The sequence below is a fragment of the Bombus terrestris genome, chromosome 9, assembly GCF_910591885.1.
Source record: "Bombus terrestris chromosome 9, iyBomTerr1.2, whole genome shotgun sequence".
NCBI lineage: Eukaryota > Metazoa > Arthropoda > Insecta > Hymenoptera > Apidae > Bombus > Bombus terrestris.
The window spans coordinates 11951032-11968579 of record NC_063277.1 but is presented as its reverse complement, the minus strand read 5'-3'; the positions used below and the strand labels follow the sequence as shown (position 1 = coordinate 11968579).

The 17548-nt window shown below is 35.3% G+C and overlaps 1 protein-coding gene across 2 annotated transcripts in view; it reads left to right on the top strand.

Moving 5' to 3' along the window:
- LOC100650487 (A disintegrin and metalloproteinase with thrombospondin motifs 9) overlaps positions 1 to 17548 on the top strand; it is a 174441-nt gene that overhangs the window by 51072 nt on the left and 105821 nt on the right. For both annotated transcript variants that reach the window (XM_020864389.2, XM_003397537.4), the window contains exons 3-5: positions 4098 to 4226; positions 9147 to 9307; positions 10522 to 10647. In XM_020864389.2, the coding sequence (XP_020720048.1) occupies positions 4098 to 4226; positions 9147 to 9307; positions 10522 to 10647 (416 nt within the window). The remainder of the gene's footprint in view (positions 1 to 4097; positions 4227 to 9146; positions 9308 to 10521; positions 10648 to 17548) is intronic.

The following is a 17548-nucleotide window of genomic DNA, read 5'->3' as shown; positions in this document are numbered from 1 at the left end:
AACCGATTTATCGATCTAGAGCTTTCAAGGAAATCTCACAAGTCGATTCCTATTAATCTTTCAACATGAATGAAATATTCCACGATACACTTCCTCTTCGAACAAAAGTGCAGGGAAAATCTGCATCGGTGTTTTTCCAACTTCGAATGCCATCGCTAATCGTTTACTTGCATCGTGTTCAGTCATCGCATTTTGCGCAATTAGATCGCACGACAGTACTTTGAACGTTCTCCATGCGACAGTTCTATGAAAAATTTACAGTACGAGACAAAAGTATCGTAATTGGAATGTACAAATAAGCAGAGAAATATTTCCGAGGTTATTGGTGAGTCAATGAAAACGATCAAGTCCAGTATCTACTGATTTTATAAACAAATGTTTCAAGTCTAATTTATTGTATATCAGATGGATCATTGCATGTATCATCCATATATATGAATGCATTTCTATTCTTGTATATGTTAATAGTTCCTGAGTCATAAAACCATATAATAGTTACTCATAAATGTTTATAATTTTCGGTTTTGTTTCAAACTTTACCCACATAATCACGATACTTGAACATGGTAATAACGCTAATGAAATTTCAAAATCTGTGTACACGTAATTTTATATCATAATAAAGATGTGCAAAAGAATTCGAATATTTTTTCGAAGTATTTCGAATAATAAGAAATGTGTGTGAGATTTTGTATATATAGGCAACAAACGTACGAATACTTTTGTCTTTTACTGTACATGATTTCCGCGCCATTTTTCCAATTATCGGCCGGCTAATCAACCTGACGTCTAATCAACGTCATGAAATTTCGTCTTCTCTTCCGTTCAATCGACGTGGTTATCTGAAAGCCAGGAAATCGCTTGTCATTGGAAATCAGCTTAATGAGCTTGCGTAACACAGATCGTTTGTACGTGGATCTGACTGGTTCGCGGAACGGATGAATCGCTGATAGATCGAATGGCAGAATTTTTTACGATCGTTTGTTCCTCCTCTTCGTGTTTAATGAACGTCGAAGGTTGACGTTCAAGAAATTCGTCGAACGGATGAACCTCGCCCTTTTGCGGTTGTCTATGGAATCAGTCGTTCGGTTAGTCATTTAAGGTTGGGATTTTATTATCTACAATATGATTCGCAGACATTTAAACATTTTGTAACACTGATAATTTTAGTTACCATTGGTTCTTTAACAATCGGCAGATGTATTTCAAAATGGTACATTGTCATCCGAGAAATAATTTCTACATAATTTTACGTATTTAATATTTTCGACGATTAACCGATTTGCTACTATGTCAGCACAGGTAGATAAAATTTTGTCACAATCAGGACTTTGAGCATAATAATTTTTACAATACCTGATCCTACACACAATCCTCGATTTTAACTAATTTCGTAGCTGCAGATTTAGGGAAATTGTCGAGGATACAAAACTGATCAACAACGTTTTCCTGATATCGTTTTGAACATGATGAATCATCGGTAGAATTAAATGGACAGCATATACAAAATTCGTACGGGTCGTTGTTGACCTCGGACGTATTAATGGAAGATTCAGCTTTGTTTCTTGCGATTTCGTTGCTGCTATTTTAACTTAACAGGAGCGAAGTGTTTGGATACTGAGATCAGTTTCTGTTGATGCAGCGTGACGAGTGCTTTAATCGAGAGCAAAAGTGCACAGTTGACGTGGCGATGGATATTGAGAAGCCTTCATAACGATATTTTTAATGTAATTGTTGGATTCTTCTTGAGAATGCGCGAGTCAAGCAGACGAATGACGTACAACAGAAGTTTATCGACAGTGACGTTGAATCGTGCGATTTTGAATGAGAACATTTTTTCTAATTAATAGTTTTGCACGTTGTTTAATTGTATGCAGCACAACTAATAATAAGTTTGTAAGAAGATTATAATACTTATTTTCTCGTCTATCTATCTGTGGTCGCTTGTACTCGTACGTTCATCTGGGTCATTTGTTCTTCTCGCTGGTAGATCGATAATCAATCATTGACGTTGTAGAATCGATGTTATTATGTTAAAGTAAAAAGCTTTTCAAGTATCGAATATTTGAATAAAATGTTAATATACTGACAGTGACGTATATTTCCTAATATTCGACGTTTCCAATTACTATAACTATAATGTTGTAATTATTAATTCTTTCATCAAAGAAATTCTGAGGCTTTGAGGTAGCACAGTAAATTTTCTTTGAGTTCATTTTAACGTGACTTCTAGAAATCCTTTGTATCGTCTACATTTTTGTTTGATATTTATAGTTGCAAGAAATCTTTCGCTTCAAAATTTAGGATTATGTAACACAAAAAGGATTTGTAAAATTTGAACAAATATTTGTACGTATCCTTTTGCTTTGAATGATATAAAAGTAATGTATCGTTTCTGAATGACTTCAGGTATTTATCGACTATTTGAAAGGCAAAGAAAAGAGTATTGAGAATTCGCAGCAAAGAAGCGAGTACTCGGATCGATTCCAAAACGCTCGATTGCGGTTTTCTAAACTTGCTGTGCAAAAAAGATACCACGATCAGGATAAATTCGGCGATTCAGCAATGTGTTGCGTTACAAGGGACAGTGGAGTGAACCAATTGGTTCGATATATCGAATGTTTATTTATAGTATTTCGTTTATACATACGCATGACCACTCGAGTCTTTCGAGTGTCGACAAAATGAAGTCAGAAACCGAGTATTTATACTTTGATTATGTACTTAGCAATAAGTATACGAGAAATTTGATCAGACTCGCGTTATTTGTTTAAATAGTATTCTGACGCGTTAGGTTTTTATTTAACGGAGAATCGTCTACATCTCCAAAAGATATAAATTTTCACGATCTCAAAAATTAAGGAACATCTATTGAATGACGTTAGCTTATTGATATTCGCAAACTTTTTATCAGAGAAACTTCTACCGAAAGACGTATGAAATGACGCAGGTAGATGCAAATTCAGAATTCAATTCAATAAATATAAACCTACTACTAACGATAGTGTATTAATTTATTGCTAATGACAATAACGAACAAATGTTACAATTTTTGTCGAATGAAGATCCCATAATTTTCGACCATTCAAATATTAAAGAAAGGAAACACTGTCGAATATCCTTCAAAATGGAAACATTTCCTTTTCTTTAACCCTAACGTTAACAAAACTCTATAATATTTGTTAAAATACTAAATAAAGAATAATTACCAAATATCTTAAAAACACAAAATTCCTACATTTTTGACTGTAGTATTATATTAATAACAGATTGTCATCTACTGATGAAAACGACGCAGTGAAATCAAACGTGATTCCGCAACCAGAAATGTTGCTGAACCGAGAATCGAGAAACCTCGTGCATCGTTCGAATGTCGCGCATGTGCGTCTCGATAGTCAAGGCTGATGAGATATCTGGAAATAATTTTGATTTTTCTTCTCGCGAGATGAGGGTCAATTAATCGATTCCAAGTAGCCGCATTACGCAATGACCGTTGCTCGTCGTTCGCACGGGCGCCTTCTTTTTTCACGAGCTTATCGCACGAGCGCATGCTGTCTGACAGAAAGAAAAAAAAATACTCTGGCGATTAATTTTAATTTCAACAGCGAAATGCGGGGTCATCGCGCGAATTCCCGTTTAAATTTGTACCGTGATATCTTAATGCTGAATCGGCCTCGATAAGACAACCGCCGATCTATCGCCATGCAGAACGCACAACGTTCGATACGTTTGTTCCTCTGGAATACGATGAATTCTCAGCCAGATATTATAGCTTGTAAAAAAACTGTAATTTCGAAAGTTTGAGTAAGATACGTTAGAATTTAGAAACTAAGCCGTACAGCGGAAACAAAGCTCTGGATGAGGCTTCAAATGTTTGAATAAAAAAGTACCGTGGTGATAGATTTTGAGATCGAGGAATGAAACTTAACAATTAGAAAATTAATCCAAAGTTAGAAAGGTATAATACAAAGTTACAAAGGTATAATTTTAGATTCTACTATATTTGAAATACTTCGTAAGTTTAGAAACGTTAGATCTGAACCGTTGAACGTGATTATCGAGTACTTTGCTTAAAATATTACGTTTGTTTGTTACAGTGATGTCGAAAGTGGAGAAATCATCAAAGAAGCAGAGTGGTTCTAAGAAAATCAAACTGTTTTCTCAGAAACCCGACTTGGAGTACATTCAATTGATGAAAATCAGTGAAAATCAATACGAGGATCCACGTAAGTTCATAAGAACGATTTTTAACTTTTTTTTGTTTTTAGAAGATTGCAAATTCAACAATTTCTGTTGAAAAATAATTATACCATGGTAAAAAGTGGAAAATAATATTTTATTACATTTTCACTCGCGATTATAAATTTGGAATTAGTTAAAAATTAGCTTCAAATAATTAGCTAATCTTTCGTCATTATCAGTTATTGAAAATAAATGATAAAATTAGCAATATATATATATAGGCATTTGAATTATTACGGAATGTAGCAATTGTGAAAATTTCCTTTTTTTTATTCAAATCATCTTTATTTTCTTTATTTTAAATCTTTTCTTATTCTTTTCTCCAACAATGAGAAACATTACCGATGATCGCAATAAATTGTCGAAGCAGGAAGAACAGGAATAGTATGTTTATTGATAAAGCTGGCAAATAGGACAAATTCGATTAGGATCAATAATTTGCGGAGTATGTTTGTTATCCAAGCTAGCAATAGGATCAGATCGCTTGTTATCCAAAGTATCGATGAAATTAATTTAATTTTCAATACCAGTGTTTAATTATTACCGAAGCTAACGATCTAATTATTTCGTACGTTCGATCACCATAAAACAATAGTAATATTCAACTCAACAACATTATACGGCGTATCTCTTACATATTTTTTATGGCAAAAGGATCAGTTTCAAAGTATCACACTATTCGACATAAATTTATCTTTAGACTCGTTCCAAACTCTACCAACATAATCACCATAGTCTGGCCTCGTTACACAGTTAATGAAATTTCGAAATGTTCCATATTTCATTTTCAAAATAGTATAATGTTTTCGTAAAAGATCTCCTTGAATATTCGAATATAAACACACACTGGAGGAAGAAATTTTCGAGAATTATACAACGCTTGGTTCAACTTGGAGGTTTCCATAGTATCAGTCATCATTGTTTGAAGCCGTAGTTTGAAACCTGTCCGTTTGAAATGCAGGTCAAACGTCGGAATAAATTTCTTCTAAACAGAGATACGATCTAAACCCGGAAGTTTCGGCCCACGAAATTATGTAACGCTTTCCACGGATTGCGTGCAGGACACCGTTACGATGATTGTCAATAAATAAGTAGCATTTACCATTCCGGCATTCGCTCGCACCATTCTTTTCCATTACTCTGACACCGACTAACTGCAAAGTGTCACTTTAACGATGATGATGCTTAACACGCTACTCGAACCAGTTAGCAGATCGTATTTCTGGGTGAATCAGGAAAATTATAATTGTCCAGTGTCGCTTAAGCTTGCACGATGATGGCGTTAAACGTATTGCTGGAAACGGTGGATCGTATTTCTGGCAAGTTTATGGCACTCGCTGAGAAATGGGTAAGGAGGTACGTTTAACGCGTGCAATGGTGTTTTTAGGTGGCCATTAATCGTATAATACGGGATCTGGAGTAATGGGTATTTAAGTAAGTGAGTTTACTGTTGTTAACCGCATAGTAGAATAGTGTTTAATTGTCTTATGGATAATTGTCTAATTGGCTGACTACGTTCTTTGTTTTATTCTTAGAAAATTGTTGGTATCAGAATATACGATTGATATTTAATTCATTAGAAAACGAACGATCGGAATTTCAATGGAACTTTTACTTCTTCAAATAATTTTGCATCTTGAAATTCTTTTACCTTTGAATTCTTCGAATCCACCGTCTCGTTTCCAAAGAACCCTGTGTCGTCTAATTGCTACGCGAGATTCCAAACTGCTATACATCCTTGGACACTTGAATTGTTCTATTTCCTTATAAACGATCTCTCTGGCCAAGTATGTTAGCTCTGCTATAAATCATACAATATGAATAATTTGACAATGCTTGAAAATATTATACGTATACGTGGCCTCTAATGTATCATAATTGCAGGAAATTGTTGGCAATTGGTATTACAAAATTTTGGCACTGTACGAGGGTGTCCTATTTGAATCGACTCTGAGACGAATCTTCAAATTCTGACAAATTTGAAATATTTGTCGTGATAATTACGTATTTACGGAAGGTTTAATAATTCTGTTGGACGATAATTAATGGAATGGATAGATCAACGAGTTCCATTCGATCCTTGGTATATTTTCCGCGTTTTAAATATTCAAAGAATATTTTCTGATTTTCCCTTTAACGAGGAGTTAGTTCTCGGGAATATTTTACGAACCGTTGATTACGCAAATTCATATTTTTATAACACAACCAGGACTCAAATAGAAATTCAATTAAAAATTAGAAACGAAGCTTAAATAAAAATTGCTTTCATCTTCTGAATATCGTAACTGGTATTTGATTTTCTACGTTACGTATATCACGATATGTTACGCACGTTTAAATTTTCCATAAATTCATAAGCATGTACGGTCTGCTCGTTTGGTAGTCCACTACATAGATACACGTAATAACAAGGAAACGTTCATCCTCGTCGAACGATCGTAAGTCACACAGCCGTCTAGATCGGGGTCATTGAGATCGTTGACTGGATCATCGATCCCATCTTCTCTGTACCGAAGGCACGCGAGATGCGCGACAGAGCAGGGCGATTCAAATTAGCGCAATTAGACCGCGATGCGTTTGGCTACGTGTTCCGATGATGGAACGTGCACGCGTGATCCTCGAAGCGTATCGGCGTGTGGCCGTGGCGAACCGTGTACACCACCTTTATCAGGATCACGTTCGCCTCGTTAGGCTCTCGATTGTGCGAGACGAGCCGGCGCATACACGACGATAAAAAACAGACAACGCGAACAGAACCAGATATTTATAAAGAACGCGATCGTTTCGTATCGAACTGCGATCGCGATTCTCGGAAATGCGAATCGAATGCAATACCATTGCAGAGGGTGGTTTTGCCCGTGGCGGCCGCCGATCTCCAAAAGACTTCAAGCTTTTTTGAAACCGTGGAAATTCGGATTATTTCGAATACAGTATAGAATCTCGTTTAAACGAAATTTTATAATATTATATTAATATTAATATTATAGCTGTTTATAATTTCTTTCTTGTCCACATTGTGTGCTATATATATGTGCTATGTTAGATGTAAATTTGAAATTTCATTAGCATTGTAAAGAGAAACACTTGTCATCGTAAAGAGAATTTCTAATCCGATAGTGTGAATTTGTTATAATAATTCATCGTGTATTTATTACACAGTTACAGTGCTTGATTTGTTTCTACTTGTTCGTAGAGTTTGCATCATTATGCATTTACAAGCAAATGTTTGGTGAAATCTACTATTATATTAACGTGGATGGTTGTTTAATAACGTAACGAGAATTCATAGATAGTTTGTGCATTTATGGAAGAGAAAAACATTATGTTTAATTGGAAAGAAAGTATACGTTTTTATTTTCAACAAACGAACGAAAAATCACTAAAATGCATTACAATTACGCTCTGGATGTTACAGAGTCTATGAAAAATTCAATTCTACAAAAATATAGAGGATCTACGTATATAGAAAATATTTATTCAGAGTATGTTTTGTGAAACAAGATTCCTTTTTGTTTTGTAAGTTTCATTTTTTTATCTATATCGATGAAAGCATAATCGTCCACTGTCTAATTATAAAACTGGTTTTAATTATGAAACTGTTTTCGTCATTCTCGCGTCGTTCCATAAATTCCAATGGTTATGGTAACTTCATTCGCTATCTACGCCATAATGTACGCGTGTTAAGTGCGCCTCGCATACTCGAAATACAAGGTACGTGCTAGCTGGTAACTAGTTCATTTGTTGCTGTTAATCGATGACAGTCGCACGAACTTGGCAAAGCGAAGTGACAAGGTGCGTGACAAAATGCGCCTGTCGCATTGAAAACGTTCCTCTATACTGTACAACCGATCGTTTTCCATCGACCACGGTTGGCATGGTTTTCTATCTGATTCCTCAACCCTCTGCAAACTTGTTTCACGGGAAAGGCTACTGTTTCATTAACTGTTTCCCGATCGCGTGACTATTAATTTTCGCCGATTATTTTTTCGCCTTAGGACAAAAATAAATCATCGATGCTATTTCACCTCGCAGCTCGCTCTTTGATACAACACGCAGTCTTTGAATTTAGTATCGTTTCTATCGTTGATACGTGGCTTCTTCTTTTATGGAATATTTGTATATAGAAATATATAGAACGAGAGATTTTCTTATTTTAGCGCATTTGTTTATACGCTTGTATATTTGAATCAGGGAATTGGCGACTTTGTGTAAACATCCACAGCGTATTTATAACGCATTCTAGTGAATTTGTAATTGTTTGTTAAAGATAGTAATGTATCCTTTTTTTTAAATTAAAAGAACTATCGCTCTTTTCGTTAAATTTTTCGTCATATTTATTTTTACTGTTTTATGTCGTAAGATCGAGAGATAAAAATTCTTTGAGAATGCAGACGCGTTATAAAGCATCATTTTCTCATTAAACATTTTACAATTTACAAGTTACAATAAAGTTATTCAGTTCAGAAACTTCTGCAAGGATATTAACTATTCATCATCCGTAACTCAGTTTATTTAACTAATTTCATTTGTAAATTTTACGAAAGAAACCATTGATCGATATATATCTATACAAATTCATATCTCCACGAAAACACGAAAGCCAAATAGAAAATTATTTTACCTATTATGTATTTAAACGAATATTGTATTTCGTATATTCACAAATCTTTACATTACGTGCATTCCGTGCATTTTTAACCCTTTAAATTTCCCATAAATGCATAAGAAACCATAATCTAGTTATGGCAAAATATATATATGTATACATATAATATGGCATTATAAAATGAATTATATAACGTCATAGCTTAAAGCTACAGTTATGTTTACAAACGTGTTAACACACGGTTCAACCAAATACAAAAATAGATGTATATATCAAGGGTGTGTTTGTGTCATTACAGCGGACAAATACACAACAGCGAAACGACACCACAGTGGTCATTTCCGACATGCTACAGCCGAAGTATGGGATCCTCACCCTCAGTACGAGTTTACCGCCTTTGGGAGACGGTTTCGTTTGCGTTTAGCTCACGACAGCAGTTTCGTGTCACCGAATATTATGGTAAGATAACGTTCTACATATATCCATTTCGATCGATTTACGACACAATTTAACGGGTTAATTTATCGAAACGGCAACACACAGACGGCCAATTCAATTTCTTCGCTACGTGCCGATCTTCAGATATGCTTTTATTGGCCACTAATCCTGTTACGATTATCCGAAAAGTTATCTCGTCGCGCGTGTTATTACTATGCTAATGTAGGCGATATCATCGTCGATGCTTCCGTGCTGAAGCTTGCATAATTTTCCTTCCGTGGAATGTGATGAACGAGGCGTTAAAAGCCGCCTCGAGTGGTAACGTCGATGATGAATTATTTATCGCCAGTATTAGATAACTAATCGATCCTAAATACAAAGTGGTGTACCAAATCATCGAAGAAATTATTCAACGTTGTTACATATTTAACGAGCAGTTGAATTTGCAGAATTCTTCAAGAAAATAAATTTGCATACGGTGTAGAAGAGGTTTTTAAGATTTGAGTCGAGCTCAATTTTTTTCTTGACAGAAAATGTAACGAAGTTAATACTTTTCGAAGATTCGTGGGATAAAATTGTACAGGATACTTTTCAAATATTCTGACAAATTTTCATAACGTATTTTTATAAACATATTTAATAAATAATTTATCAAAGAATTCTACTGACAATATACAATATTAAAATTTGCGTGTATGGATATGTATTCCAATTATCTGCTCAATCGTCGTCGATCGTTAAATCATTAAACCGAGCTTACGGTACTTTTATCACATTTTTCTAAAATTGTTCGTTCTGAAACCATGATCTTTCATCAAAGCATTGATAACTTCTATACGTTTTTATTCTTACCTGTAGAAAACAAGGATTGTTATTTTACACATTTTCTACATTAAACCTCGTTTGTACGTCTTCCAGAAACAGTAAAACGTGAGTTGAAAATTTGCTTATCTGCTTCGAGAAACCTTTATAAGTTTGTTTATTGTCAAGTGAACGTATATCAACCATAGAAGATTGTACCGCTGAGCCTGGAACAATGTTACGCTTTCCTTGCCTCGTGTATCAAATTTTACTGCTCGTTCTGAATTTTTATGTATTTTCATCGAAAACACAGCCGTGGTTGCAACCTTTTTGTTTCGACATCATTTACAATACCGTGTTACTGCAACGCAATATTCTATCACTTTCGCAATTAAATACATGAAATTGTGGTTTCTTTCTTTCTGTTTGCGTAGATTACTCACATGACTGAAAACGCTAGCAGAAGGGAATATCCGGGCCCTGAACTTGGCTGTTTCTACAGCGGAACCGTAGACGGTGACCCATACTCTGCTGTCACCGTTAGTCTTTGCCACGGAATGGTGAGTCAGAGTCGCATTATTATCTTTATAATGATTGTCTTAATCTCTCTTTACTTTTTACTTGCTGCAATAAGAATTACATACTTCAAATATTTATTAGATCATCGTGCATCATATGGATGTGATATTTTGTACTTGGGCGATCTAATTTAACCGTTTGAGTCCCACGCAGCGCGATCGCGCCGTAAAGTACCTGTACATTTGAACGCTACGGACGACTGACGGTATTTTACATTTCATCATTATCTTCTCGGTAATTTTTATCGAACAAAACTTGAAATATTTATAAACTAATAGTACGCCTATATGATAATATAGGTGTATTTCAAAAAGTAACAAATATGAAAAGCACTATCGCGCTGTTCGGTATTTTTCGACTTTATTTTTTCAATTATTCCTGGGACTCAAGCGGTTAAGAATAGGAAACTATACGATGCAATATATTGAGTATGAGATGAATGAAAAGAAGGTAGGAAAGTAAACAATAAATCGGAATATAGGTAATATTTGGAAAAAACTAATTTGAATAATAAGAATAAATTTTACTGTATGTCTTAGAATCTTCATTGAAGCAATCGTAGATCAACAGAATTTCGATATTAAAAAGTATCGTAAAGGCTAGGCAGTCAGAAACACAAATTGTAATACGAATAACAATTGAAAACTGATATTTTTTTCAATTTAGCACTTTCCATAGGAATTTTCTTTTCTGGAAATTTTTGATCGATATATAAATTTCTAAAAAAATTCCTGATTATTTCAGCTATTTAATTAGTCGATGTAACGTAAAAGGAATTTTGATACTATGTAATATCGTAAATTTCAAGAATAACATGTGCCCTGCTTAAAATATTTTTTACAAAGAAAAATCTACAAGTTTGTATAAAAAAAAAACTTGCAGCAATCTAAAGCCACCATCAAGGCATCCAAACACCGTACACACCCACCATCTAAAAATACTTTTGCATCCCGGTTAGAAGTCATCGTCCAAGTGACCTCTCTATAGGGACGCAAATTCCTCTTAGAAATCGCGTTAGCAGAAAGAAACGGAGTTGCGAAAATGCCTAGCGCGTTTCACATTAGCCAGCTCGCACAAAGGCGGCTGTTTAAAGCCGTTTCGCGTAAAACAGGTATTTTCGCCTCGCCTCTACCTCGAGTGCTATCGACAGGCTATCGATGTACGCCTTCGAATTCTAGTCCTTTCATAAATTTTATTGCCAGCCATGCTCCCTGACAGAAAGAAAAGTCATCGGCATCACCGCTGGCAATCGTTTCAAAATATTTCGCGTCATTGTGTAAGTAATAAACGTCAGAATCTGGCTGCTGTAAAATTATCATACGATGGAATAGAAATAGCGAGGGAAACTTTCTCGAAACCATTGCGGTGGACGGTGTGACGTGTTGTTGGTTTAATCAATAATGAGATTTAATTAACTATATTTACAGATATCTTAAACTGCAGAATACAAAATTAGTCGCAAGCGTCGTTCGCTTCATGATACTCGTTATAAAATCGATTCGTTATACTAGTTCGCTCTGACTGACTGACTTACTGACTGACTCGATACTGATATTCGTACTCACTGTAACTTACTTACTGTGACTTACTGACTGTGTCTAAGGGACATGGTCGTCTATTTATACTAGTCGACGGGGGTACCGAAAGGTTTGAATTTGTCGCCCGTGGTAGGTTGCACGTAGCAGCGAAATTGCTTTGTCCAGAGTTTGTCTGTAACATTATGTGCGTGGTATAGTGTTAATCTTCTATGGCAAAACAACTATGTGAGGCATCTGCGTATCGCAACGTCCTAAGACGCATATGCCGCTGCACCATTGACATCGAAATACGATATTAGCGATAGCAAATATATCGAAATATCCGCGTATTTAAATATTAAAAGCATCAACATCTATCCATCTTCCGGAAACGTGATTGCGGATTTTGCCATTAGGTGCTATTGACAAAATCCGCAAACACTTAGTTGCCAAGCCAATAAAACAGAACGTGAAAGAACACATCACAGTAAAATACATCACAGTGATGTATTTTAAATTCGTTGAGAGTATCGCAGATAGAGAAGATCTGAAAATACCGAAATATCAAAGATATCGGCATCTATCGTGCCATAAAATATCGTAACGGACAGGTTTAGAGTATGGTTTGCGCAAATCATAGAAATTAGGTAGCTCGAAGAAAGAGTTTGACGAAGGTAATTGATCGAATATATCTTAGAAATCGTAGATACGATATCAGTTATATATGTACGTTCATTGAGATACGAATTTGCATAAATAAAATATCAAACAAGATATGAGATATTTTGCGAAATGTCGATCGGTATACTAATCAAGAATACGATAAATTTTACTTGTTTCGTTCAGGCTCCTATCTTATCTTTTTTTTCTTTCTTTTTTACAATCTTATAACAAACTATATAGATAAAATATATGTAATAAACTATACATATGCTTGTATTATAAGGGACTTATAACGAAACTGTATAAATGTTTCAATCGTTTCAAGCTACGATAATGATATTTCGTAAGACAACCACGTCAAACAAAGCGCGTCTGGATAGCAGGCGCCACTCTATTTGAACGATAGCATAATTAAATACTAAATCGTTTCGAATTCAAATAAGTACAGTGAGAAGTTTGTTATCTGAGCACCGATTATCCGGGCTATTGATCGTACGAACGTTGATGGTTGTCCCGCTGACTATCGATTATTATCGAACCGTGTAATCGTACTATTCTTGCGGTTAGAAAGGGTTTCTGACTGATATTAACGATTTATCGGGTTCACTTGTCTGGGTAATTGATACCGGAGTAGAAATTACGCGGAGAGAGGGTGATTTAGTGGACCGAATTTCCGAAGGTTAGATCGTTTATCGCTGAAGAGACAGACACAATTAATTCTCTGCTCTTTGTATACGTGCTGCGTGCAGAGTTCTCATTGTTGTCTGACTGGCAAAGTTGTATCGCGTTAGGTATGGTCAGTGCTTACGATTGTTGGACGAGTGATTATCTGGCTAGTTCGTCTGTCTAAAGTTGCGTCTTCGTGACGATTAATAAATTGCCAGGAGATGATGTTGATCGGTTGTTGAAAGAATTTGATTAATTGCGTTGACAAAGACTTCCGGTAGATTCTGGTCGGATGAAGTGGATTCTATTTTGTGAAATTTAATTCTTACAACATCGATGACCAATGGAAAATTTAATCACAGAGAGTAACCAACGCAAATATGATTATCGAGTGTTAATGGTCGCTTAAAGTAATTGCACTGTGTTTAAACCACCAAATTAATTCGTTAGGGATTGACATTTCCGATTGGGATTGGCACCGTGAATCTTTCTATATCGTAGCTATCGAGAAGAAGAACAAAGTTCTGTTCAATTACCTCTTTCATTGTCATTCCTCTTGCCAAATAGTTTCGACAATTCCATAAAGTTTGAAGAAACTCAACTACTCGTAGCAGTATGATAAAAGCTATTTCTTTCAAATTATGGAAATTTCTATCTGTGATTTGTATATTACACTTCTTACGAAGTATTTATTATTCTGAAACATTTCTTGCTTGTTGGCAAAAGTAGTCGAGTCGCTCTAAGTTCGCCCATTGCGTGATAACGTTCTTTTATTAATTACCTTACTGTTTGCTTCTTAATTGGGTCAAATGGACACGTTCGAAAAGGGACAAACGGTGGACGTTTAAAAAATGCGGAGGAACAGTGTGCGCACGTTTACGAAAGTTCGTATGTGCTTTCACGACCGCATTCTGGGTGCGTTTCATAGCTGACGCTGCATCGTCGTACACGGTACACATTGGACATTTGCCATGGTAACGCTAGAACGAGTTTCCGGATTATCTTGGCAAACGCGTGGCCAAGTGGCGCCGTGCATCTGTCGGCCGAGTTCGGCAGTGAATCTTGTCACGTCTTGCAAATCGATTTCCTCTGGTATCGAATTGTCTTCTGACAGACCGAGGACAGATTTTTTTGGCCGCTTGGAATCTGGGGGACCTTGTTCGAGACGTTTGAAACACCGGCTTGGTGGATCCGTATCGACAGAATTGAATGGCTCGGTTGATAGAATTGGATTTAGGTCCGCTAAGATTAACCTGTTGATTATTTCGGATACGATGGTACAATTTTCGTGCGAGTATTATAAATATAAATGTTTTTTTAACAGGAAATAAAATCTGTTCTTACTTCTTAATGGACAAACGAGATAAAAGGTACAAGATCGGAGGAATGAAGTTTTTTATATATCGGTAACGTTGAAGCGTTTCTTGGCCTGCATACTTGCAAAAATTTAACGATCATGCAGATTATCATAAATTTGTCGAACATAGTAATTCCAATATTTATGAATTCCCATATAATATCGTATACTGATAGTATCGTAGCTTATCCTACATTCTATAAATTCTTATTTAAAAGGTCTCGAAATAATCTCCATATCCATGATATTACGCTTTATCCTAGATTCTACAGATTCTGCTGTGAAAGGTCTCGAAATAAATTACTTCCCGTACATCGAAGTAATCGATAACGTTGTTTATGCGTTTAAACGAGCCACTTTGTATTTCCGTCGCCGATAGTGGTACGACGCGCAATAATATAAGTTATCGAGGATTCCTGTGTATCGATCTGCCGAACAGCGAAAGGATTAAACGAGCCGACGTAGATTTGCTTCTGTAAGTTAGCAGGAGTTGGGTTCCGCGAATAGTTTATGCGTACAACGCGGATTTTCTGTTGATTCCACGAATACGGCGCATAAAAGTGGCCACGATTAATTAAATACGTCTCAGTTGTACGCAGTCGATGACTTCAAGTCGATCATTTAGCGAACAGGAAGACCAGTCGATCGAATTATCATTTCTTTTTCCTTTTTCGTCTGTTCTTGGTTGCATTATCGAGCAATTTTTGGGACATTTCCTTCTTCTTCTTATAATACGTATTTTTTCCTTATAATAAGTATAATTTCAAATAGCTGTTAATATTCTATCAATTAGACGGAAATGATTATTAACGACATCAATTTCCAGTAAATATATTACGTAGAATTAAATTGTACATTGTTGTACAACTTCCAGTCTCTTTCTAAACAAATTTTTCAAATAACTAGACTTTCGTTTAAAGTTACTTGAAAGTTTGGCATTTGGGATTTTGCAATTGTTCAACATTTCGCTTGATTTCGGTTTGATTTCAAAATAAAAAATAATAGACGTCGATCGTTGCTCTTGCGGAATATTACCATTTATTGTTTTACAAGTGTCCAAGTCTTCATTCAAGATACTTTTAAAGAATTATCGGGCAATTTTTGGAAAACTTTGTGTAAAAATTTCAAAGTAACTTTATTATCGTTGAGAGCAATTTCAATTGGTAGTTTTACATTTTTCATACAGCACGTTTCTTATTTAAATAATCGACAGATTTGGAGATTTTTGAACAAAAGTAGCAAAATGTGGAAATTAATAAATGACAAAGTCTTATAAACGTCTGAAAAATTTGAATTTGATCTATATTTTATGCAGGAAATATTCTATCGTCTGGTTATTTGCGTGTCTGACAATATCGTTGGTTACACTACTTACGAATATTGTAACACGCCTAGCACAAGGCTAGTGAATTGCATGTTACCGCTTGTTTTACATTATGAAACATTATGTAATCTTCAATTTAATGAGAAGAAATTAAGAAATTGGATGATGCTTCGGATTGGAAAAGAAAACGTCTCGAACAATCGAAGTTATATTTGCCAAGAAGAAGATTATTCGGACCAAGCAAAAGTTTCAGACTCGAATGAAACATCATTTTGATATAATTATTCGAATTTTCTACGAGACACTGTTTTATGTATTATTTCACTTCGCGAAGTAAGTATTTTTTACTTAAACAATCTCAATTTCCAGCTAATCAGCTTTCTAAATCTTATCCCAACAACCATGGAAATCCTATTATATCCATTTTCGAAATTCTACGCTAACCACTGCAGAAATTCTACTCTGACGTCTGCAAAACTTGATCGACCGTAATTCTTTTCTCTCAAGTGACACTGTCCACGGGCGAATTTCGCATGACCAGGCACAGAGTCGCGAAATGTAAAACGCAGATTCGCGACAAACACGAAAACCGTGATGTTTGATTACACGTCGATGTTTGATAGATGCAATTCCACGAACACAGCCTCGTAACAGTGATTTTCTGAGGAAGGAAAATAGTAACCGAAGGCTGACCAACAGCAGACGATATTTGTGTGTCTTATTCCTGCGTTCTAGGACTGCAGATTTACGAGTTCTTTTTAAATTCTCGTCTCGCCAGGTTGACGTTTTCGAACGAAAAAAGAAAAAAAAAACACGAAATTTTGCGTTCGCATGGTCGTGCAGTTGCTTCGGCCAATATTTGACCAGTCGTTTGGAATATTTAGAGACACGTGTGAAAATCGATGAATGTTTGTTTGCAGAGCGATGATTTGTTATGGGACATCGAGATTTTGTAGACTGCGAAACTTTGATAAGAGCTGCAAATTTTCATTCTTTGAAATTCATTGTAGTAATTAACAATTTTGGAGTAGTTTTAACATAAGCAATAAAAATTCTCTTTTTGAAGAATATTTACGCGTTTAGTCGATGATAAAACCGTTTGTTCAAAGTAAAATTATACATCTGCAGTCGTTAAATATATTTAGTATATGTTATACGATATTGTATGAAATTATATGATAAAAAAAAGAGTAACGAGAAAATTGTGTTCAAAAAATACGGTTGAAATAAATTCTAAATAAGGAAGTTCTTCTGATGCAGTGCGTTTCATCTGGTTGAACATTTCTATACTTTTAAGTAGACGTAAGAAAAACGGCCTTCTAGCAATTTCGCTGTTGCATATAATTTTCACCTAC